The 16,616-nt window shown below is 43.9% G+C and overlaps 1 protein-coding gene across 12 annotated transcripts in view; it reads right to left on the bottom strand.

Moving 5' to 3' along the window:
- The window catches only part of LOC107271709 (troponin I), a 20,549-nt gene extending 11,146 nt beyond the window's left edge, over positions 1-9,403 (bottom strand). For 3 of the 12 annotated variants that reach the window (XM_015748017.2, XM_015748018.2, XM_015748022.2), the window contains exons 1-4: positions 9,286-9,401; positions 7,506-7,549; positions 4,961-5,089; positions 4,703-4,826 (exon numbers count right to left, since the gene is read on the bottom strand). In XM_015748017.2, the coding sequence (XP_015603503.1) occupies positions 4,703-4,826; positions 4,961-5,089; positions 7,506-7,520 (268 nt within the window). In that variant the 5' untranslated portion in view covers positions 7,521-7,549; positions 9,286-9,401. Of the gene's footprint in view, positions 1-1,949; positions 2,051-3,643; positions 3,745-4,702; positions 4,827-4,960; positions 5,090-5,513; positions 5,532-7,505; positions 7,550-9,285 lie in introns of all 12 variants that reach the window. The other 9 variants (XM_015748015.2, XM_015748020.2, XM_015748014.2 and 6 more) reach the window with 8 other exon arrangements.
- Positions 9,404-16,616: the final 7,213 nt, after the last annotated feature.

Raw genomic sequence — 16,616 nt, forward strand, 5'->3', positions numbered from 1 at the left:
AAGGCTCCACTTTTTTTTTTTTTTTTTTTTTTCTTTTTTAAATTATCATTTCATCTATCCGCTCTCTACTTTGGCAGCATTCCCTTCTTTTAATCCTTTACGATTAGTCATACAGATTGGGCTGCGCCACTTGCGTATCTCCAATTTCTTTCCCAGAACATCCTAAGAGCCTCTTCTCGATATAGGGAATATTCGCTCGTGATTTCAATTCGAATCAGAATAACCGCATCGCCGTTAGTAATAGCGGGAGTGAGAAGACTTTTATGACGGGAGCAAAAGAGTAGCACCGGATACGAAAGCTGTCGGTGAAAGAGAGATGGAAAAATCCAGGTGGCAAGTGTCGGCGATAACGATGCATCACGTGACGTCGCGGAGTATGCACAGTTACAGGATTATTATTATTATTAAGAAGAAGAAGAAGAAGAAGAAGAAGAAGAAGAAGAAGAAGAGTGCGTCATTACACGACAACGAGTTTACATTAGGTAGGGTGAATTTGAATTTGCAAGATTGGCGCACAACTATTCCTAGGACGTACAACGAAGGATCGGAAGGATATGTACTATTGATCGATGGATTGAGACTGAGAAGTGTGTAAAAGCGAAGCGTGAAGCGGACAACAAGTGTGTTAAAGGATAATAAATGAATAATGCGTGGTCGTAAGAACGGATTATGTGTGACCGAGTAAAAAGTAAATTGAGTTGGGAAAAAAAAATAATAAAAATAATGAACGTGAGACGAGTACGGGAAAAAAATAGTGAAGAAGGAAAAGAAGAAAATAAAAATAAAACATAATCGTGTACGGACAGAGTAAACGGATGCATGGGAATGGAATTTTAGGGATCTCCTTCGAGGTGAATGACACGTGGCAAATGTGGGATAATTCGTGATACGCGATACGCTCGAATTCTACTGTAAAAAAGTATCTAAAAAATGAAGTCTACCGTTCAAGTACCGAGATACCTAAAGGATTGGTTAAATGAGCGAGCTTATCCTCAAATATTAAATGAAAAGATAAGAGGAGTAAACGTCCGCGTGTACCGTGTACGATATCAATGTTGCGCTGAAAATACTAATAAAAATACTGGGCAAAGTTAGCGACAATCGACTACTGCCTCTATATGCTACTGCTGCTAACTACTGCTGCTGCTGCTGCCGTTGCTGCCCGAGGACGGCAAAGAGAGAAAACAAAAAAGAATACAAGGCGTTGGCTCACCAGTCTTCGAAACTACGAACGATCTTTTCCTTCCCTTTCTCGCGATATATTTATCTTTGAAAATCTTCCCTCCAGCGTTTACTCTGCCCGATTTCATTTAATTGATTACGTACTCTCTCTCTCTTTCTCTCGTTGGACCTTCCATTTTCCCTATTTACGAATATATTCTTTTCTGAGCTCCTTTGCTCCTGGACTCGTTTCTACCGCGTTATTCGCTTAGCGCTCAAGCGGTACACAGAACGTGAACTGGAATTAGCTATACTGGCAATGCATTTGGCACGATACAAGAAAGTACGGATTAGCATGTCTTTTTTTTTTAAGGCACCCTGCTAGCCAAATATATGTATAATGCAATGATAATACACTGTCAATGAAATCCAACTCAAACCGAACATCCGAAGCCAGCAATTTCAGTTTATTCCTATGTTTGGTTACGGGAAAGCCAATTTCGTTTGGTGCGTTTGAGCTAAATAGCATTGTATAGATGTATGCAGATATCTTTGCGCGGCCATTGCTGCTAGCGGACTGATCGTCAAAGACGAAAAGAATGGCACAAAGAATGTGCAATGAAAATGAGAAAACGAGAAAAGAAAAGATTGTAACTCGTTTCTACGTTTGCTCGTGAGTACAGTAATTATCTATCGCTGGCTGCTTTGAGTTAATTGGCGCGCTCGCGTGGCTTTCTCTCTCTCTTTTTTAATTATTATTTCAATCTGTTCTTTGCAAAATGCTAAACCTCAAAGTCCTTCTTGATGACTTCGTACTCGAGGTCGTACTTCTGCTCCTCGAGGCCGTTGATCCTCTTATGATACTGGTTCAGAATTGACTTCAAGGACGCTGTCGAAATTCAGTAATTCATAGATACAAGACAAAAACACATCATTACTCGCCGGTATTTTTCGTATTTTCGTATTTTTCTATTTTCGTATTCTCGTATTCTCGTACTTTTCGTATCTACGATAAACGCTTTCGATAAATCGCGATCAGATTGACTTTCACCATTTTTACTTCAATTTCCTTCCTAATCTTTCTTTTTCTTCCGGTTATGCGTTTCTCGTATTGTTCTCCTCTCGTTCCTCCACAATTGTACGTGTAAGCGTTGTTTGTAAACTTTTTTCACAGTAATAACTACCAATGCGATCGTCCCTACGACTAATCTACGATCATTTACTTCTTTGAGAAATTCTTTTGGAGTTTTGATATTCGAGTGTATGGACTGTGGACGAATAAGGACAATAGGGTCAGAGGATTAAAATAAAGTGATATATAAAGTATGAATGAATTAATGCATGACGAAAATTATGTGATTGAAGGTGCGTGTGTGTGATTGGATATCTATTTTCATGGGAAGATAATCGTGTGTCGTGAGTTCGTCGAGAGAAAAAATAAAATGCGAAATGGGTTTTGTAAAATGACAAACGACTGAAAGAAAGACAGTGAACAGAGAAATAAGTACGAAAAATCGTGTAAACAATGTAAAACAGTAAAAGTCAACACAAGATTGTTTTCCGCTGTGAAAAACACGACGTCACAAATGTCTAGCGAACAATTAGGAAAACGTGAAACCAGCCTCTGCAAGACCTGAGAATTGTGAAAAGAGATTGGCGCTCCGTGAAAAAGTGCGAGAGGCGCGTAGCACGTGCGCTTGTGATTTTGATTCTTGGTGCCTGTGTGCGAGTGCGCGAGTGCGCGAGTGCGCGAGGGTGCAAGTGTGCCAGGAGCGAACCGAAGACCAACAAATATATGAAAACAGCAATTTTCAGGTCTGCCGTTTCATGGATTGTGCGGTATAGAGAGACCTCTACCAGAAAGGGTGCGAATCGAATAGAGTAACGAGCGAATACCGAGTGTATAATGAGAAACAAAAAGGTCAAAGAGAAAAAATTCTTAAAAAGCATAGAAGCTACAGGGGAGAATCGAACGACATGAAAAATAAGAAGATCCGAGATCCTCGCTTTGTTGTTCGAGGCTTTAAAAAAAAAAAAATAAAAGTATCGACGACAGGACGAAAAATCGGGAACAACGTACAAAAATATAGAAATATAAATTAAAAAATATTGCTTGCTCGTTGTGTTATAAAACGGCAAAAAGTGCGAAAGCTCAAGCTTTGAGCGAACATTGAAAAACGAAAAAAAAGATGCAAACACGTATATAATCGGATAGTACATCAGCCTTCCGCATTTTCAGAGTTTCGTATCGTCAAGCAGCACGTGCGCTCAAGAGAAGAAAAAAAGAAAAAAAAGAAAAACGAAACAAGTGGAAGAAAAAAAAAGGAAACACAGTCGACGGACGACGTGTACAAAAAGAAAAAAGTAAAAAAAAAAACGTATCAGCAGTAAAAAAATATGATTGAAGAAAAAGAAGACGAAGAAATTAGAGAAGAACGATAAGTGCAGTAAGAAAAAAAAGATATGTGTGACACATGTGTACCTCGTAGTCCTTCCTCTTAACGATATACTCGAAGTCGAATTTTTGATCCTCCAATGCATTGATCCTATCGTGGTACTCGCGCAGCACACGTTTGATAGTATCTGCGTGTTTGTTAAAAATATTTTTTATCAATTTCATATGAGTGACACGTGACACGTGACACGTGTTTCACGGGGGCAATCGAGCGATATGTGTGCCAATGTATAAGAATGACGTGGCTCGTGGTGCGCGGAAAATGAAAAGAAAAAATGAAGACACGTCGACGGGTGTTGTGGCTGGGTGAGAGACACAGAGATAAACGTAAAGTAGAAAAAAAAAAAAAAGACAAAGGCTCCGGGGAATGGTGGACGAGATTGCCTCGCGTGTATTTGGAGAATCGTGTGGGTGGATATGGATGTAGTAATAAAGAATCAAGACTCACTTTTATACGAAAGGCTTTACGTGAAATCCTCGAAAAGCATCGGATGCCGATTTCCGGAGGGATTCTCGCTCTCGCCGATCCGACGGCCTGCGTGCTTAATGCATTTACATAGTTCCAACGCACGAGAGACTTACGATCGCGCGAACGCGGTTACCGAGGCGATCGAAATCAACGACTTTTAGTCTTTGTCTCTGCCGAACGTGCCCAAAGAAAATATATAAATAAAAGAAGGTCAGAGAGACGCCGGGGACTCGACTCGAGGCACGGTAATCTGTAAAGAATCTCAGCCTGTTAATTAAAGTCCTAATCGAGTTCTAAGGGTGAATCGGGCTGCAGGCGGAACCTAACCTCAAACGTTCCCAGTAAAATTTCGACTTTAGAGCGAAAGGAAGAAAGGACGAGCCGTCCGGAAGGACACCGAATGCCCCGTATACCGGGTGGGAAGACTTGGAATTTATAATAGCGACGCGTCCGACGTTCGAGGGCATCCGGACGGCAGGCGCCTTCGTCTCGGCGTCCATGGGGAACGTCGACGCACGAGAGCGCCGAGGCGCTCCAAGGTTGCCGTGGGTAACTTAGAAGCTAAAACCTCCTAGTAACCAGCGCGCGGATCCCTTAACGGCCTTCGTTCGAATTACCTTCGTTCGCGTCGTCGACGTTCTTCGGTTTTCCGCAACGCTCCTCGATGATGCGTCTCCGCTCGGCCGCCTTCCTCTCCTGCTCCTTCTTCAGCTCTTCGGCGGCCTTCTTACGCAGCAGTAACTAACGGCCAGAGGAGAGGGACGCGTCATTAGCGCAACACGCTCAGTCCTTAGCGCCAGACATTCTCATCGGTCTCCGCGATGAGAAAATATTTTATTTTTCTTCTCATCGAGGATATATGTATATGTACTCACCCTGAGCTTCTTCTTCCTGTCGGGGGTCATGAAACCCTTCTTGGCCTTCTTGGCCTTGGAGGCCTCCTCGAGGCGAGCGCGCACCTCCGCCCTCTTCCTGTCCGTCTCCGCCTGTTTCCTCTTCTTTTCCTACATTTTCAGCGTCAAAATCGCTTTAAGTTCTCGGCCAAAATCACCAGACTCGTTATTACTTTTCTTGCGACAGTCTACGTCGTTAGTCGGACAAGTGGTAGAAGACCAATTTCGCGAAAAGACGAAAAATTCGGCTGCGGATAATTTTAAAAATTTTATGTTTTACTAAAAAAAAAAAAAAAGAGACTAATTGGACGTAAAAATAATTTCATGTTCCAGCGAATTCGTTAAATATGTGGCAAGGTGTTAGTGCGTTACTTGAAGAATTTTCTTCCTTCTGAATATTTATTAGGGGTCGTTAGCTACTCTTGGATTTTTTTCTTTTTTATCTCTTAACGCGCGTCTTCGCTTTCGCAAACCACGCGTCATCGCTACCGTCCGAATCCGTAAGCCTGTCTCTGTCCTCCCATCTCTTACGTACATCCTCGATGCGCTTCCGCTGTAAAAGAGAAAGAAAAGAATTTCTCATTAGATACCGAATTACTCTGGCTGATAACACTAGCGAGAACCCGAGGCGCAAGCTCTTTTCTAAAGGTGCTTTTCTCTGTTATCGGCGATCGGTAGGATCGCATTTACCGCATTTATCGCATTTATCGCATTTATCGCATTTATCGCATTTATCGCACACCCCTCGAGTTCTCTGTGATATCGTAAAGCGCCGGGACGATCACTCGTGCGGTTTTGTATTGCGTTTATTATTTGCATCTGACGAGCAAGAAAATATGTGCTCTACGCTCATGTGCGAAGGGCCAATTTTTTTAGTACGATCGGTGACCGAACCATATGCTATTGACGATTTTAAGAAAAAATGTTCACTTACAGAAATAAAGGTAAAAGCTTCGGTGCGAAAGGACTCGTTATTGCCAAGCAAGATTTTTATTAGTTTTCTTCGAAATAGCGGCACTTGCATGCAACCCGTGTGTTATTTGTATTCTATACATTACCATTCTGTGTACAATAATTGTTCCATGGTGTATTGTGTATGTATCTTGTTGCTGTTGTTCTTGTGTCGTGTTGTATCGTGTTGTTGCTTTTTACTTTATTAACACTACCCAACTCACTTGTCAGTCACTCGCTATTGGCGATTCACATTTATAAGGGCACAATCGACATATCGTAGCACAAACGTGTATTTCCCCGATAGCACAGAGGAGACTTCAGCGTGTTCCTCACTAAACAATGAAATCGATACAAAGATTCACTACTGGCAATCGAGCATGACGCCCCGAGGACGACTTTCGCCTGCGCGGGGATGCATTGCCAGCATATTAAAAAGGTGTCTTTGCCTTTCCGTGCTTCCCCACGCCTTTACTGAACCCAACATTCGAGATATCCTTGTGGCGCGCGTGCTATCGGAGATTCTACCTCTATTTGAAACTACGTTCGGCCAAGAAACGGGGACTTTCACGAAATTATGTTGTTTGGTCTAGTTTCCTTGGAAAAATTGAACACGACCAACTCGTACTATACATAACGAAGCAAGATTCTTGTTGATGTAAACAATAAATGAAAGTCCCTCTTTCTTGCAGTTATAGCGTAACGGAAAAGAAAAAGAAAAAGAAATAAAAACATTTACGATAAACGGGAGAAGGTGAGCGGTGCTGAAATAATAAATAATAAAGTGAAATTAAGAGGGAAATGATAATCTAATATGGTGGAATAAAGAAAAGGGGGGAATTCGAGAGAGCAGCAAAGTATAAAGAAAAGCAACCAATTGACCCGCCTGAGGGTCCGAATAAAGAATATTTCAAGGACTTGTTTGTCGACGTCCCTCTTTCATCTTCGCCCATCGCGGAAACGTGTCGAGGGAACTTTTCTTCATGTTCGCTGCTTCGGGCAATGAGAAATAAACTTGGAATCGTCATACAATGACTTATAGAGGTAGCAAAGAAAATGGGGAGAAAGAAAAAAATAAGAATAACGGGCAAACACATAATGTGTATAAAGAGCGAACGAAAGACAGGATGCTCGTGTCCATTCTCTTTGGAACAGGACGTTGCTCTACTGTACTGGTTGTCATGCACTCGTTTAACCTACACAGTTCAGTTTCTTTGAACCGTAGTCACGCCACAATCTTTCGTGAGGATTTTTCAATCTTAGTCGTACGGGTGGACGGGGGCTGGCTTTCAGTGTTTAGCAAATACTTGGGGAGAAAAAAGCTTTTGACAGGTAACAACCATGCGTACCTTTAAGTGACGTCGATACTGCTCGTTTTAGGTTGGTCCAACGTAGAATTTGAAGATTGGTTGAAAATAATCGTGAAATCGATTGGACGCCGATGGAAGACGGAAGATGGCGTCATGAAAAAGAAAACGGGAGAAGATCAAAATGGGCTTCGCCTTAGTGCTTTTTCCCTTCTGCGATGAAGATTCTCGCTGCTCACCAGGAATCATTCTTTCGATACATACCTAACCTCGTCGTCTGCCATCGTGAAGTTTGGGTGTTACGCGCGTCTACCTGAGAACGGAGATTTGGAAAATTGTCAGAGTGTAAAAAACAAGGATGGTTCAGCGAGTATATCGAGAGCTTTCGATGTGACGAGAAGGGAAGAGAGAAAAGAGAAAGAGAAAAAAAAGCAAGTGCACCGGGTGCAAAAGGTACACTGTGTTACTCGAGTGTATAATTTAAGTTTCATCTAAAAATATCGTACGACCCGAATTTCGCTGCGAATCATCGCTCGTTCGTAAATTCTGCCAATAATAGAATGGAGCTCGTGTATCCGCGAAAGTGGTCGATCTACCCAAAAGGTCTTCTTTTACTCAAATTCTGAATAAAAAATTCGACTTTTCCTCGAAACCTAAGCTCGTCTGGGTAACTTTTTTTTTTATTCAACCCGAAACGTAATACAAGCCTTTTGCATAAATCGTATGCGAAACGTCGTAACGGTCGGGTATTGAATGTCCGTGGTTCGGAAATAGACGGGCGTCGTCCCCACCTCGCGGCGTCGCGACGCTAGCCATCCAAATTTGGTTACGTACGCTCCTGCTCGGCTGCGCCCCACTCTGTCCCCCTGCTACTACTTTCCTTAATTATTTTAGTTAGAACGGAAAAACCGAAATTTTTTTTAATCGATCAGTCAACCAAATTCCTTATGTTTACGCGAGTAATACGGCAAACGAGGTGATAAAAAAAAATAATAATACAATAACGTAAAATTTTTAAGCATTTCCATCGATCCAAGAGACATGCAATCGTTTTGCGTTTAAAGCTATAAAATTCTATGATCGGCTAGAGCGAGTCAAATTTATCCAAAGGAGATAAACAATGTATATAAGTGGCGCGTGTGTGTATAGGCTAGGCGTGGGTATCGTCAGTAAGAATTTATATTTATCGCGAGTGAATCGCGTCTGCTAAGTATAGACGTCGCGAACGTTCACGCAGGCCAACCTTTCCGAGGCAGCAGCCGTTACCGTCGATCGTCTGTGCTGCGACCGTCTCCGATGTCAAACCCAATAAATTTGATCTTTTAAAAATAGATAAATTCCAGCAACGTGTCTAACACGATACTGACGTGACGGCCCAAGATGCCTGTACGAAGTAACAGTTACTTCGTTCTGGACACCAAATGCCGACACTCTTGTCGCTAACGATCATTGTTATTTGAGGCCGAGATGGTCCTCCACATACGTTATCTGTCATATTTCATATCCAATGTATTCCATTCGCTCGCGTGCGCTGGCTCATCCGTCGAACTCTCACTCACTTCCGAATATCAAGAGTATCCTCGGTAACCCGGCACTCTGTACCAATTTCGAAATCCCACGAAGAACATTTCCGTAAGTGCGACGACCCGTCTTTCGACTTCGATCCGTCACTTTTCTCAAAATTTTTTAAATATTTCCGCTGGGGTAAACGTCACTCCCAACAATTGCGAATAGCGCGCACTGTCACTGCATTCAAAATATTCCTCGTAGATGATGGTCGTGTTCCACGAAGTCACAATATCCTTTCTTTTCCAGCATTTTACAAATATTTCTTACAGGCTGATAGGGCTTAATATGGAATCGCCGAATTTAACCAACTTTTTTATTCCTTTCTCTCTTAGGCTCTCGATTGTATCTCCCTAGTTTTTATTCTCTCTCTCTCTCTCTCTCTCTCTCTCTCTCTCTCTCTCTCTCTCTCTCTCTCTCCACTTCTTTCTCACACATTCGTCTATATGCATTCGACTGTTTGATGTCGTTCGGTTAGCTTACCTGAGAAGAACAAGTGGCTGTGACTAGTCAACCGGACCTTCGGCAGCTGACTGTGCCGTCGGCGACGCATCCTCGCACTCCCGAAAGCGACGATCGCGATGCACACCACGTGATCGTGAATACGCTTTGCCGATTGGTCGGAATATTTTTAGACGAGCCGAGCTAGCCTCACCAAAAATACACCAAACTGAAAACGGAGCCGTTCGACGGCACCAGGCCGAGAGAACATTCCTAGAAGTTTCCCGTTCAGAAAGCTCGCAATAGACGAACGCTCCAAAATAGAAAGAATCACGAGCATTTTCACTTTTCGACTAGACACCTTCGATATTTTCTTACAGCTTCTACGAGCTGCACTATCGCTGCAACCATCTTGCCATGAGATCCGACACAGGAGAGAGAGAGAGAGAGAGGACGAGTCCTTGGGTAGGTACCCTCGCGAGAATCGACCGACACCAGTTCTATTAAGGATCGTTTATGCGTCCTTCGTAATTTTCGGTCTGGTTTCCATTGACAGCCTAATATTTATTTTTCTTTGACGACACTGGAACACATAGAAGCTCATAAGACTTCAGCAAACGGCATTGTATCCATTCATTGACGCGATAGCGGACGCTTCTCTTTGACAGGGTACTCAGGAAATTGGGGTGACTAAAGATCGTCAAGACTCCGGCCTTCTCGAAATTCTTGCGTTTCGTCGGAGAATTTCGAAAGAGATTGCAGCTGTGGCCGAATAGGGGAAGAGGATAGGCGGGCATTGGAGAGATTGCTCCTAGAGGTCGCTGATCATCGGGGCATATTAATTATAAGATATTAGCGAAGTGTCGATGCTCCAGGTCGGACATTGTGCTCCAGCGCAACAGCTGTGTGGCACAAGCGTCAAATCCTAATGACGAAATCGTCAACGACTCGACAGAATTTCCTCGAATATATGAAGCTCGTAAATCTTTGCCCAGCTCGATTGAAATCTACTTATTTTGTCTGTGGACGAATTTTCAATGTGTACACGATTGTAAGGAGGGACGAGGGAATTTTCGATAATAACTAAAGATCGTCGTTGAGAGTGTCTTGTCAATGCAGGTCAACGCTCATTTCTAGCACGGAATTTTATCTTCTTCGGGTTATGCTTTTTTAACGACCTCTGGTAAAGAGCCTCGAGCACCGCACGGTAAGTCAAAAGCTCTCGGTAATGCAGGGCACCTCGATACCCTCTCGGTAGATTCGCGGGCGTCGAGCTTCGAGCTTCGAAGTTCAACGATCACGTGACTTTAGCGTGAGATGGCGCGAGTTTAGCTGGATTAGAAATTCTTAAAGATTCCGAATAGACAGAGCTTGTGCGAATTTCATTGTGCGAAAAACAACTTCAAATTGCTAAACAAGTTAAACTGCTCATTCTGTCGTATGTATGTTTAACAATACATTGATATTTCATTATTCACCGAGTCGTACTTTTTTTATTAGCATCATTTATTTTTTTTAAAGAAAATCGCTCCAGAGGAGAAGAACGAGTGAGAGGGCGAGGGCCAGGTAGGCGAGACGCATTTAATGTCCGATAGGAGCAGCACGTGATAATTATTCACGAAAACATGCGCTCTCAAGATATCAATTATAACAATATTTATGTACTTATTAATATCTCTATTTTACTACTGAATTAAACAAAAATTGATAGTTGTGTTCATATTGGCATTACTACATTGCGGCATTGCAGTTGCTCGTCGGAAATCCAGTAAGTCGCACTTCAAGAGTTTTAAATTATCTCACGAAGGATCTGAATTTACATATGCATCTGGTAATATATTCGGATTTTTTAATATTAAAAATGATGCGAATACAGGAGTTATTGTCAAATTTTAACCGTTCTGAAGAAGCTACAGTCATATCGGAAAGTATTATTGAGTAGTAATCTATATAGGGGAAAATTAGGAAGACGAGGAGTTGAATTCCTTGCGAAATTTTTAATATTTTTCTCCTAGATTTTAATAGACAAACTGTCTTGTCAATTTTGTTTATTACTACTGTCACGTGATCCTTCGAATGTAAATTAGAATATTCGAAGCAATACCGAAATTCCTTAACTTCCCATAACAATGTTCAGAGAGAAAGATCGATCGAAGAAGCTGCAAAGTAGTCGTGACGATCGCAAGTATCGACAAACCGACATATGCATACAGGAGAGACATTAGGGTACGAGCGATTGCATTGCTATTCCCATTCCCCATTTCCATTCCCATAACCTTTAACCTATTCCCATCGGTGGGGGATACAGGGAGCGAAACCTTCAGGGTGGTTGACCCGGCGTCCCCGTTGCCACGACGACGATCCAGTGACGTCACGGGACAAACTCAGGTTTATGGGTGACCCACATTCCAAAAATAGAATCCGACCCGACTCATCCCATCGCATAGTCCGGGTACCACATCAACCCCAGCTACCCCAACCCTGCGCGAGCCCCCACCCCGCGGCGCCATCCAACGGTGTCCTGTCCAGGGCCGGAGGGGCCGATGCAAGTCCCTGAGCTTCAGAAGGGGGACGAGAGCCACATTTATTGATTGACAACCGACGAGAAACGGCCGACCGTTCGCTTATAATTCTTCTGCTCAGCCCCGTTCTGCTCCTGCTTCTTTCTTCCCTTTCTCCGCGCGTGTCCTTCTGCTCCCGATTCACCTGATTCTGCACCATTTTACATAATTTTCCAGGCCTTCGCGACCATTCGAATAATTACACTGCTGATACCTGAACGCGTGCCTCCCGTGTCCCCTGTGTAGACGGAGAACGTGCGATAGGAAAGGCCTTCAGGAAGCGTACGAGAGGCGTGAATTTTGGCTGAGGTATCGACAAGCGAATCATCGAAGAAGAAGAGTCGAGGCTTTTTTCAATGGTCCCAGAGCGAACCAATATTCTTCCACTTAAAGCAATCCCCGGACGATTCTTCTTCATTAAGATTTGCCAATTTTCCTTTATTATCCTTTATTTCATTTATCATATCTCAAGCTATACTTCTATACGCTAATGAGAAGATGATTTCTTCTATTTCTCTACAGGCTTTCGCTACAGGGGTACATGCAGAGGCAGCCGGGAGGAGGAAGGGCATAGAACCGAAAGACCAGGAGGCGGAGAAGGATGTGACGTCTTTCATGGTAGCCATGGTGACCGGTCAATGCACCATGCAACCGACTACGGAACGCTGAGGTATTGCGGACAAAGAAACTCGACGCTTTAGCGATTTTCCTATAATTTACAAATTCATTTTCATACAACACTATAGATATACAGAAACGTTCTACCTCTCAGTTGTATTATAAGTCTTCTATAGTTTCCTTGTTATATTTCAGGTAACTCTCTTTTACTTTATACCGATTTATATTCACGATCAATAACGCGTGATCTCTACTCTTTTTCCTCTCTTGCTTCGGAACGTGATATCGATCCGATCGACAGACCGATCATTAACGAAATCATATATCCTTTCTATCCTGCCCTCTCGTTTTCTCCGCAGCCTCCTTCCTTTTTCTTTCCCCGACGCCGTCGAACGGGGAGCTACGACCTCGCGACCTACTTTGGCTCTCGTGACGTCACCGGTGCCCCCTACCCCACCGATTCCCCCGACATCATTGCCCGGGCGAATCTGGGTCAGTCGGAGGCAAGTCCACGGGAGATGGGGTAGTTTATTGAGAAATTCGCTGCTAAATTCGGTGTATTTGCTGGAAATAGCGCGATGCCGGAAATAACTTATTTCGACGCGCTGCCAGAGATCCGAGCCACTGCTATCGAATCTGCCGAAATAAACATCGCGCTGCCTTCGCAATTAACGGACCCACTCTCGCTGGGACAAGTCACTTTTTTTACTATCTATCACTTCTCCCAGGTTTGTGCTCGGATCTCATTGAAATCGGAAGCCGCTCGCATTCCGACATTCTTTCTCCAATGCGACGAAACAAGGACTCTTCATTTAATTTTGACTTTGGATAGGAAATCCGCTGGGAACTTTTTTCCAGAAAGACTTTTTCCTCGTTGTCTAGGAGAACCGTTACTTTTAGGTAATGATGGGCCTGCAATAAAATGCTGCCATTTGAATTCACGTGGAAACCAAAGACACCTCGTTGTCACTCAGTGAAAGGTCCCGTGGCGAAAAGAATCGACTTTGACTTTGTGACAAGGTTTGATATAAAAAATATATAAACTAAAAACTGCTACTTCAGGAGTAAAGATATGCCTAGATTATAGAAATCGGCACATGGCCGACGATTTACATCGTGAAATTATCAGTCAAGCTACGAATCTCAAAATGTAAATTCTGTCAGCTGACAGACGCATACGTGTACATCTTAATAGAAGATAATTTCGGCAGCAATAGCTGAGAGCTTGACTATTGTAAAATATTACGATACAGAAATACGTTTGCTTTTTGCTAATTTCATTCGATCAGATTGAATGCAGACAACGAGAGACACCACCAGTCTCCAATGTGAGAAAATGTGATTTTCAAAAACATCCTGAGACTGCAACAGCTCAAAAGTCGAACGGTTAGCAGATCTCATGAATGGCCGCGTAATGTGAATGAAGCTCCAGTGATCCAATTTTGCGGCTCCCCTTTGGCTCCCTCTTCGGCTCTCCTATCGCCTTTTCCACCCTTCGGTCTCCCTCCCAGCCGTCAGCCTTGCCAGCCTTGCCAGCCTCGCCAGCCTCGCCAGCCTGCCTGCAGATCCTGACGTGGGCGTTACGTCAGGGACAGGTTATCGACTGCACCCTTTTCCCAGTGGGTGCCAGAATCCACCGCCGCTAACTGTAACCGCACCGACAACATCTATCCGCTGCATTTATTGGAAAGATTTACCAACATCTTTTACTAAATCGATCAAAGAGATCTCAAGCTGATCTTGACCAGATCTCGATCTGATCTGTAGACGACACAGTAAAAAATAGAGACCTGTCGCCGAATCGATTGGGACAAACTCGATCGAGGAGAGAAAGTGCTTCTAAGGTTGTAGCGTGGATCATCAGTCCAAAGATGGATCATGTCGAAGAAAGTGTATCTGGCTGAAGTCCAATCGTAATTGTTGACGCGATCATATGGTGACCATTGCGATTCTCATGGCACCCATAAAGGGAGTCCAAATGTCAATAATTTGAAATATTTGAGGAAATGTAATTCAGCCAATTAGGGGAAATCCCCAAAAAAGTGCCCTAATTTTTTTAATTCACCCCCGACCTACCCAACGCGTCCCAGCCGTGTCTACAGCGCTACGGCACATTTCGAATGACGTCATAGAACGCCGGACGTCGAACTCAAAGCGCGGTGCATCGGCCTGAAATCCTAGTTGCCCGCCTAGGCGTCCCGGCCTCGCAGCATCACGGCTCGAGATGTGTGCCGAGGGCACTGGAAACGCGAAGGCTGGCGCAGGAGGCGAAGGATTGGGAAAAAGGGGAGACGAGTGGTGACTCTGGATCTCGCGGAGGAGCACTGCGCGAGGATCGGGGGTCGAGGGGATCAAGGGACGAGGAGCTACCGAAGAACGACAGCATGAAGTGAGATCAGAGAAAAACTGGGTGAATGGGCTAGTAGACTGGCTCGAGGATATTTTCGGAATCATTGAATTAAGTATCGACTTGATATAAAAAGGTGCTGCAAGAATAAACGCTAATTCAACGATCTACGTGTCATCGCAATCCCTAGATCATCCCCTAGATCATCCCCTAGATAACCTAGCCCAATCTAATTCCAGCCAAACACACCGACCCACGTGTATAAAATGAGATTTCACGTTATTAGATTTTTTCGAAAATTTTATCAGTTGCTCAGTTGCAGATTCAGGTCGGATCGAGACAATTTTCGAAGATTCAATCCTCTACTGGACGAGTAAATTTAAAGAAGATAAACCGTGCTGGCCGGGGACGAGGAGAGGCAGAGGGGAAACGGGAGTCGAGATATCTTAAAATGAATAGGAGCCGGACGAGTTTTTATTTCGGCTGCTCTGTGCCGAGAGAATCGGATATCCGACGTATATTCTCTGTCAGCCAGAAGACCATCCAGCCGAACCCTCATTTCATCCCCAGCCACCGCGAGGGAGAGGCCACGTGGTGTGGCGCGCGCGGGACAATCAATGCAGTGACGTCATCGGTCTCTCAGAGCCAATCGGCTTCCAGCTCCATTCAACCCGCCAACCTCGGGCCTCAGTGGAGACGCTCGAAATTCTGTCAGACTTTGGCTGACTGCAGTTCGGCCTCGACCACTGAGACTCGACGAACCGCGAGCGCACGCGAGCCTCGTTTTCTCGCAGGCCCCTTTTCTCGCAGGACGAGAAATCTTCACATAAAACCACGTACCGGGAGCTTCGTCCCGAACGGAATTCTTCGTTTAGTACTTGAACTCTCGTCTGCGAGATAGCGCCGGGTCCACGATCGCCGAGGTCGAGGAATTTCGCGTGGTGCACGTGATGCTCGCAGTGTCGTGTGTCTTGTCAGTCGAAACACGTTTTTACCGACGATGCGACGCGTCGCATTAACTTGACGCATTCTTCCCTCGCGACTTTCGAACCGTGTCTTCGAATGCCGCTCGACTATTTAGTGAGTTTTAAAAAGAAAAATGACTAGGCCATTTCTGCAAGGAGGTAAGTAGCGTTGAACATTTTTATCTTATTTTTTATTTGGATTTCATACGAGACTCGTTTTATCTACAAGCTTTGTGAGCTTTGAACTTGGAAAAAATTTACCTTTCTCTTCGACTCGTTAAATTTAAAGAAAATACGAGCTTTGAAACTCTGTAGTTTCCTTCGCGCTTCTTCGCTATAATTACGTTTTTCATGATTTTGCTGAGTTTTTGTGTTCTCACGCGGAAGGTCACCTAGAAGGACAAACATTCCTAGGGGCTGGAAAGCACGTGGTGTGCCTGAACCCAAACAGCCGCCCACGCAATCGTCTCGTCTCGGCAGACGTACGCCGGTACGCCCACGTATCGGGGAGACTTACGCGGTCATCCTTACGGACAGCACTTGCAAACTCCCGTCGTCACGTCACGTTTCCCTCTTTCGCCATTCTTTTGAGCGACGTTGATGCCTTTCGTACCACCAATTAATGCTCCTTACTTACAGTACAAAAATCGTCTTATCACTTTAGCCCTGAATAACCCAATATACCCTGTAGAGGTACGTAGAAAAATCATAAGCACCACTTATGTTCATTAAATATATGGCGAACAGGACTTTGATTAGCCCATTTTAAGAGGTTGGTTTAATGGGGAAAAAAAAAATTGAAAGGAAGGACCATTTAGGTCTGTTGCAGAATTTGCATCCACGGCCAAAAAAAGACGCCAATTTTCCCGCGTTTCTGTGATC

The sequence above is a fragment of the Cephus cinctus genome, unplaced genomic scaffold (genome assembly GCF_000341935.2).
Source record: "Cephus cinctus unplaced genomic scaffold, Ccin1 Ccin1_scaffold1034, whole genome shotgun sequence".
NCBI lineage: Eukaryota > Metazoa > Arthropoda > Insecta > Hymenoptera > Cephidae > Cephus > Cephus cinctus.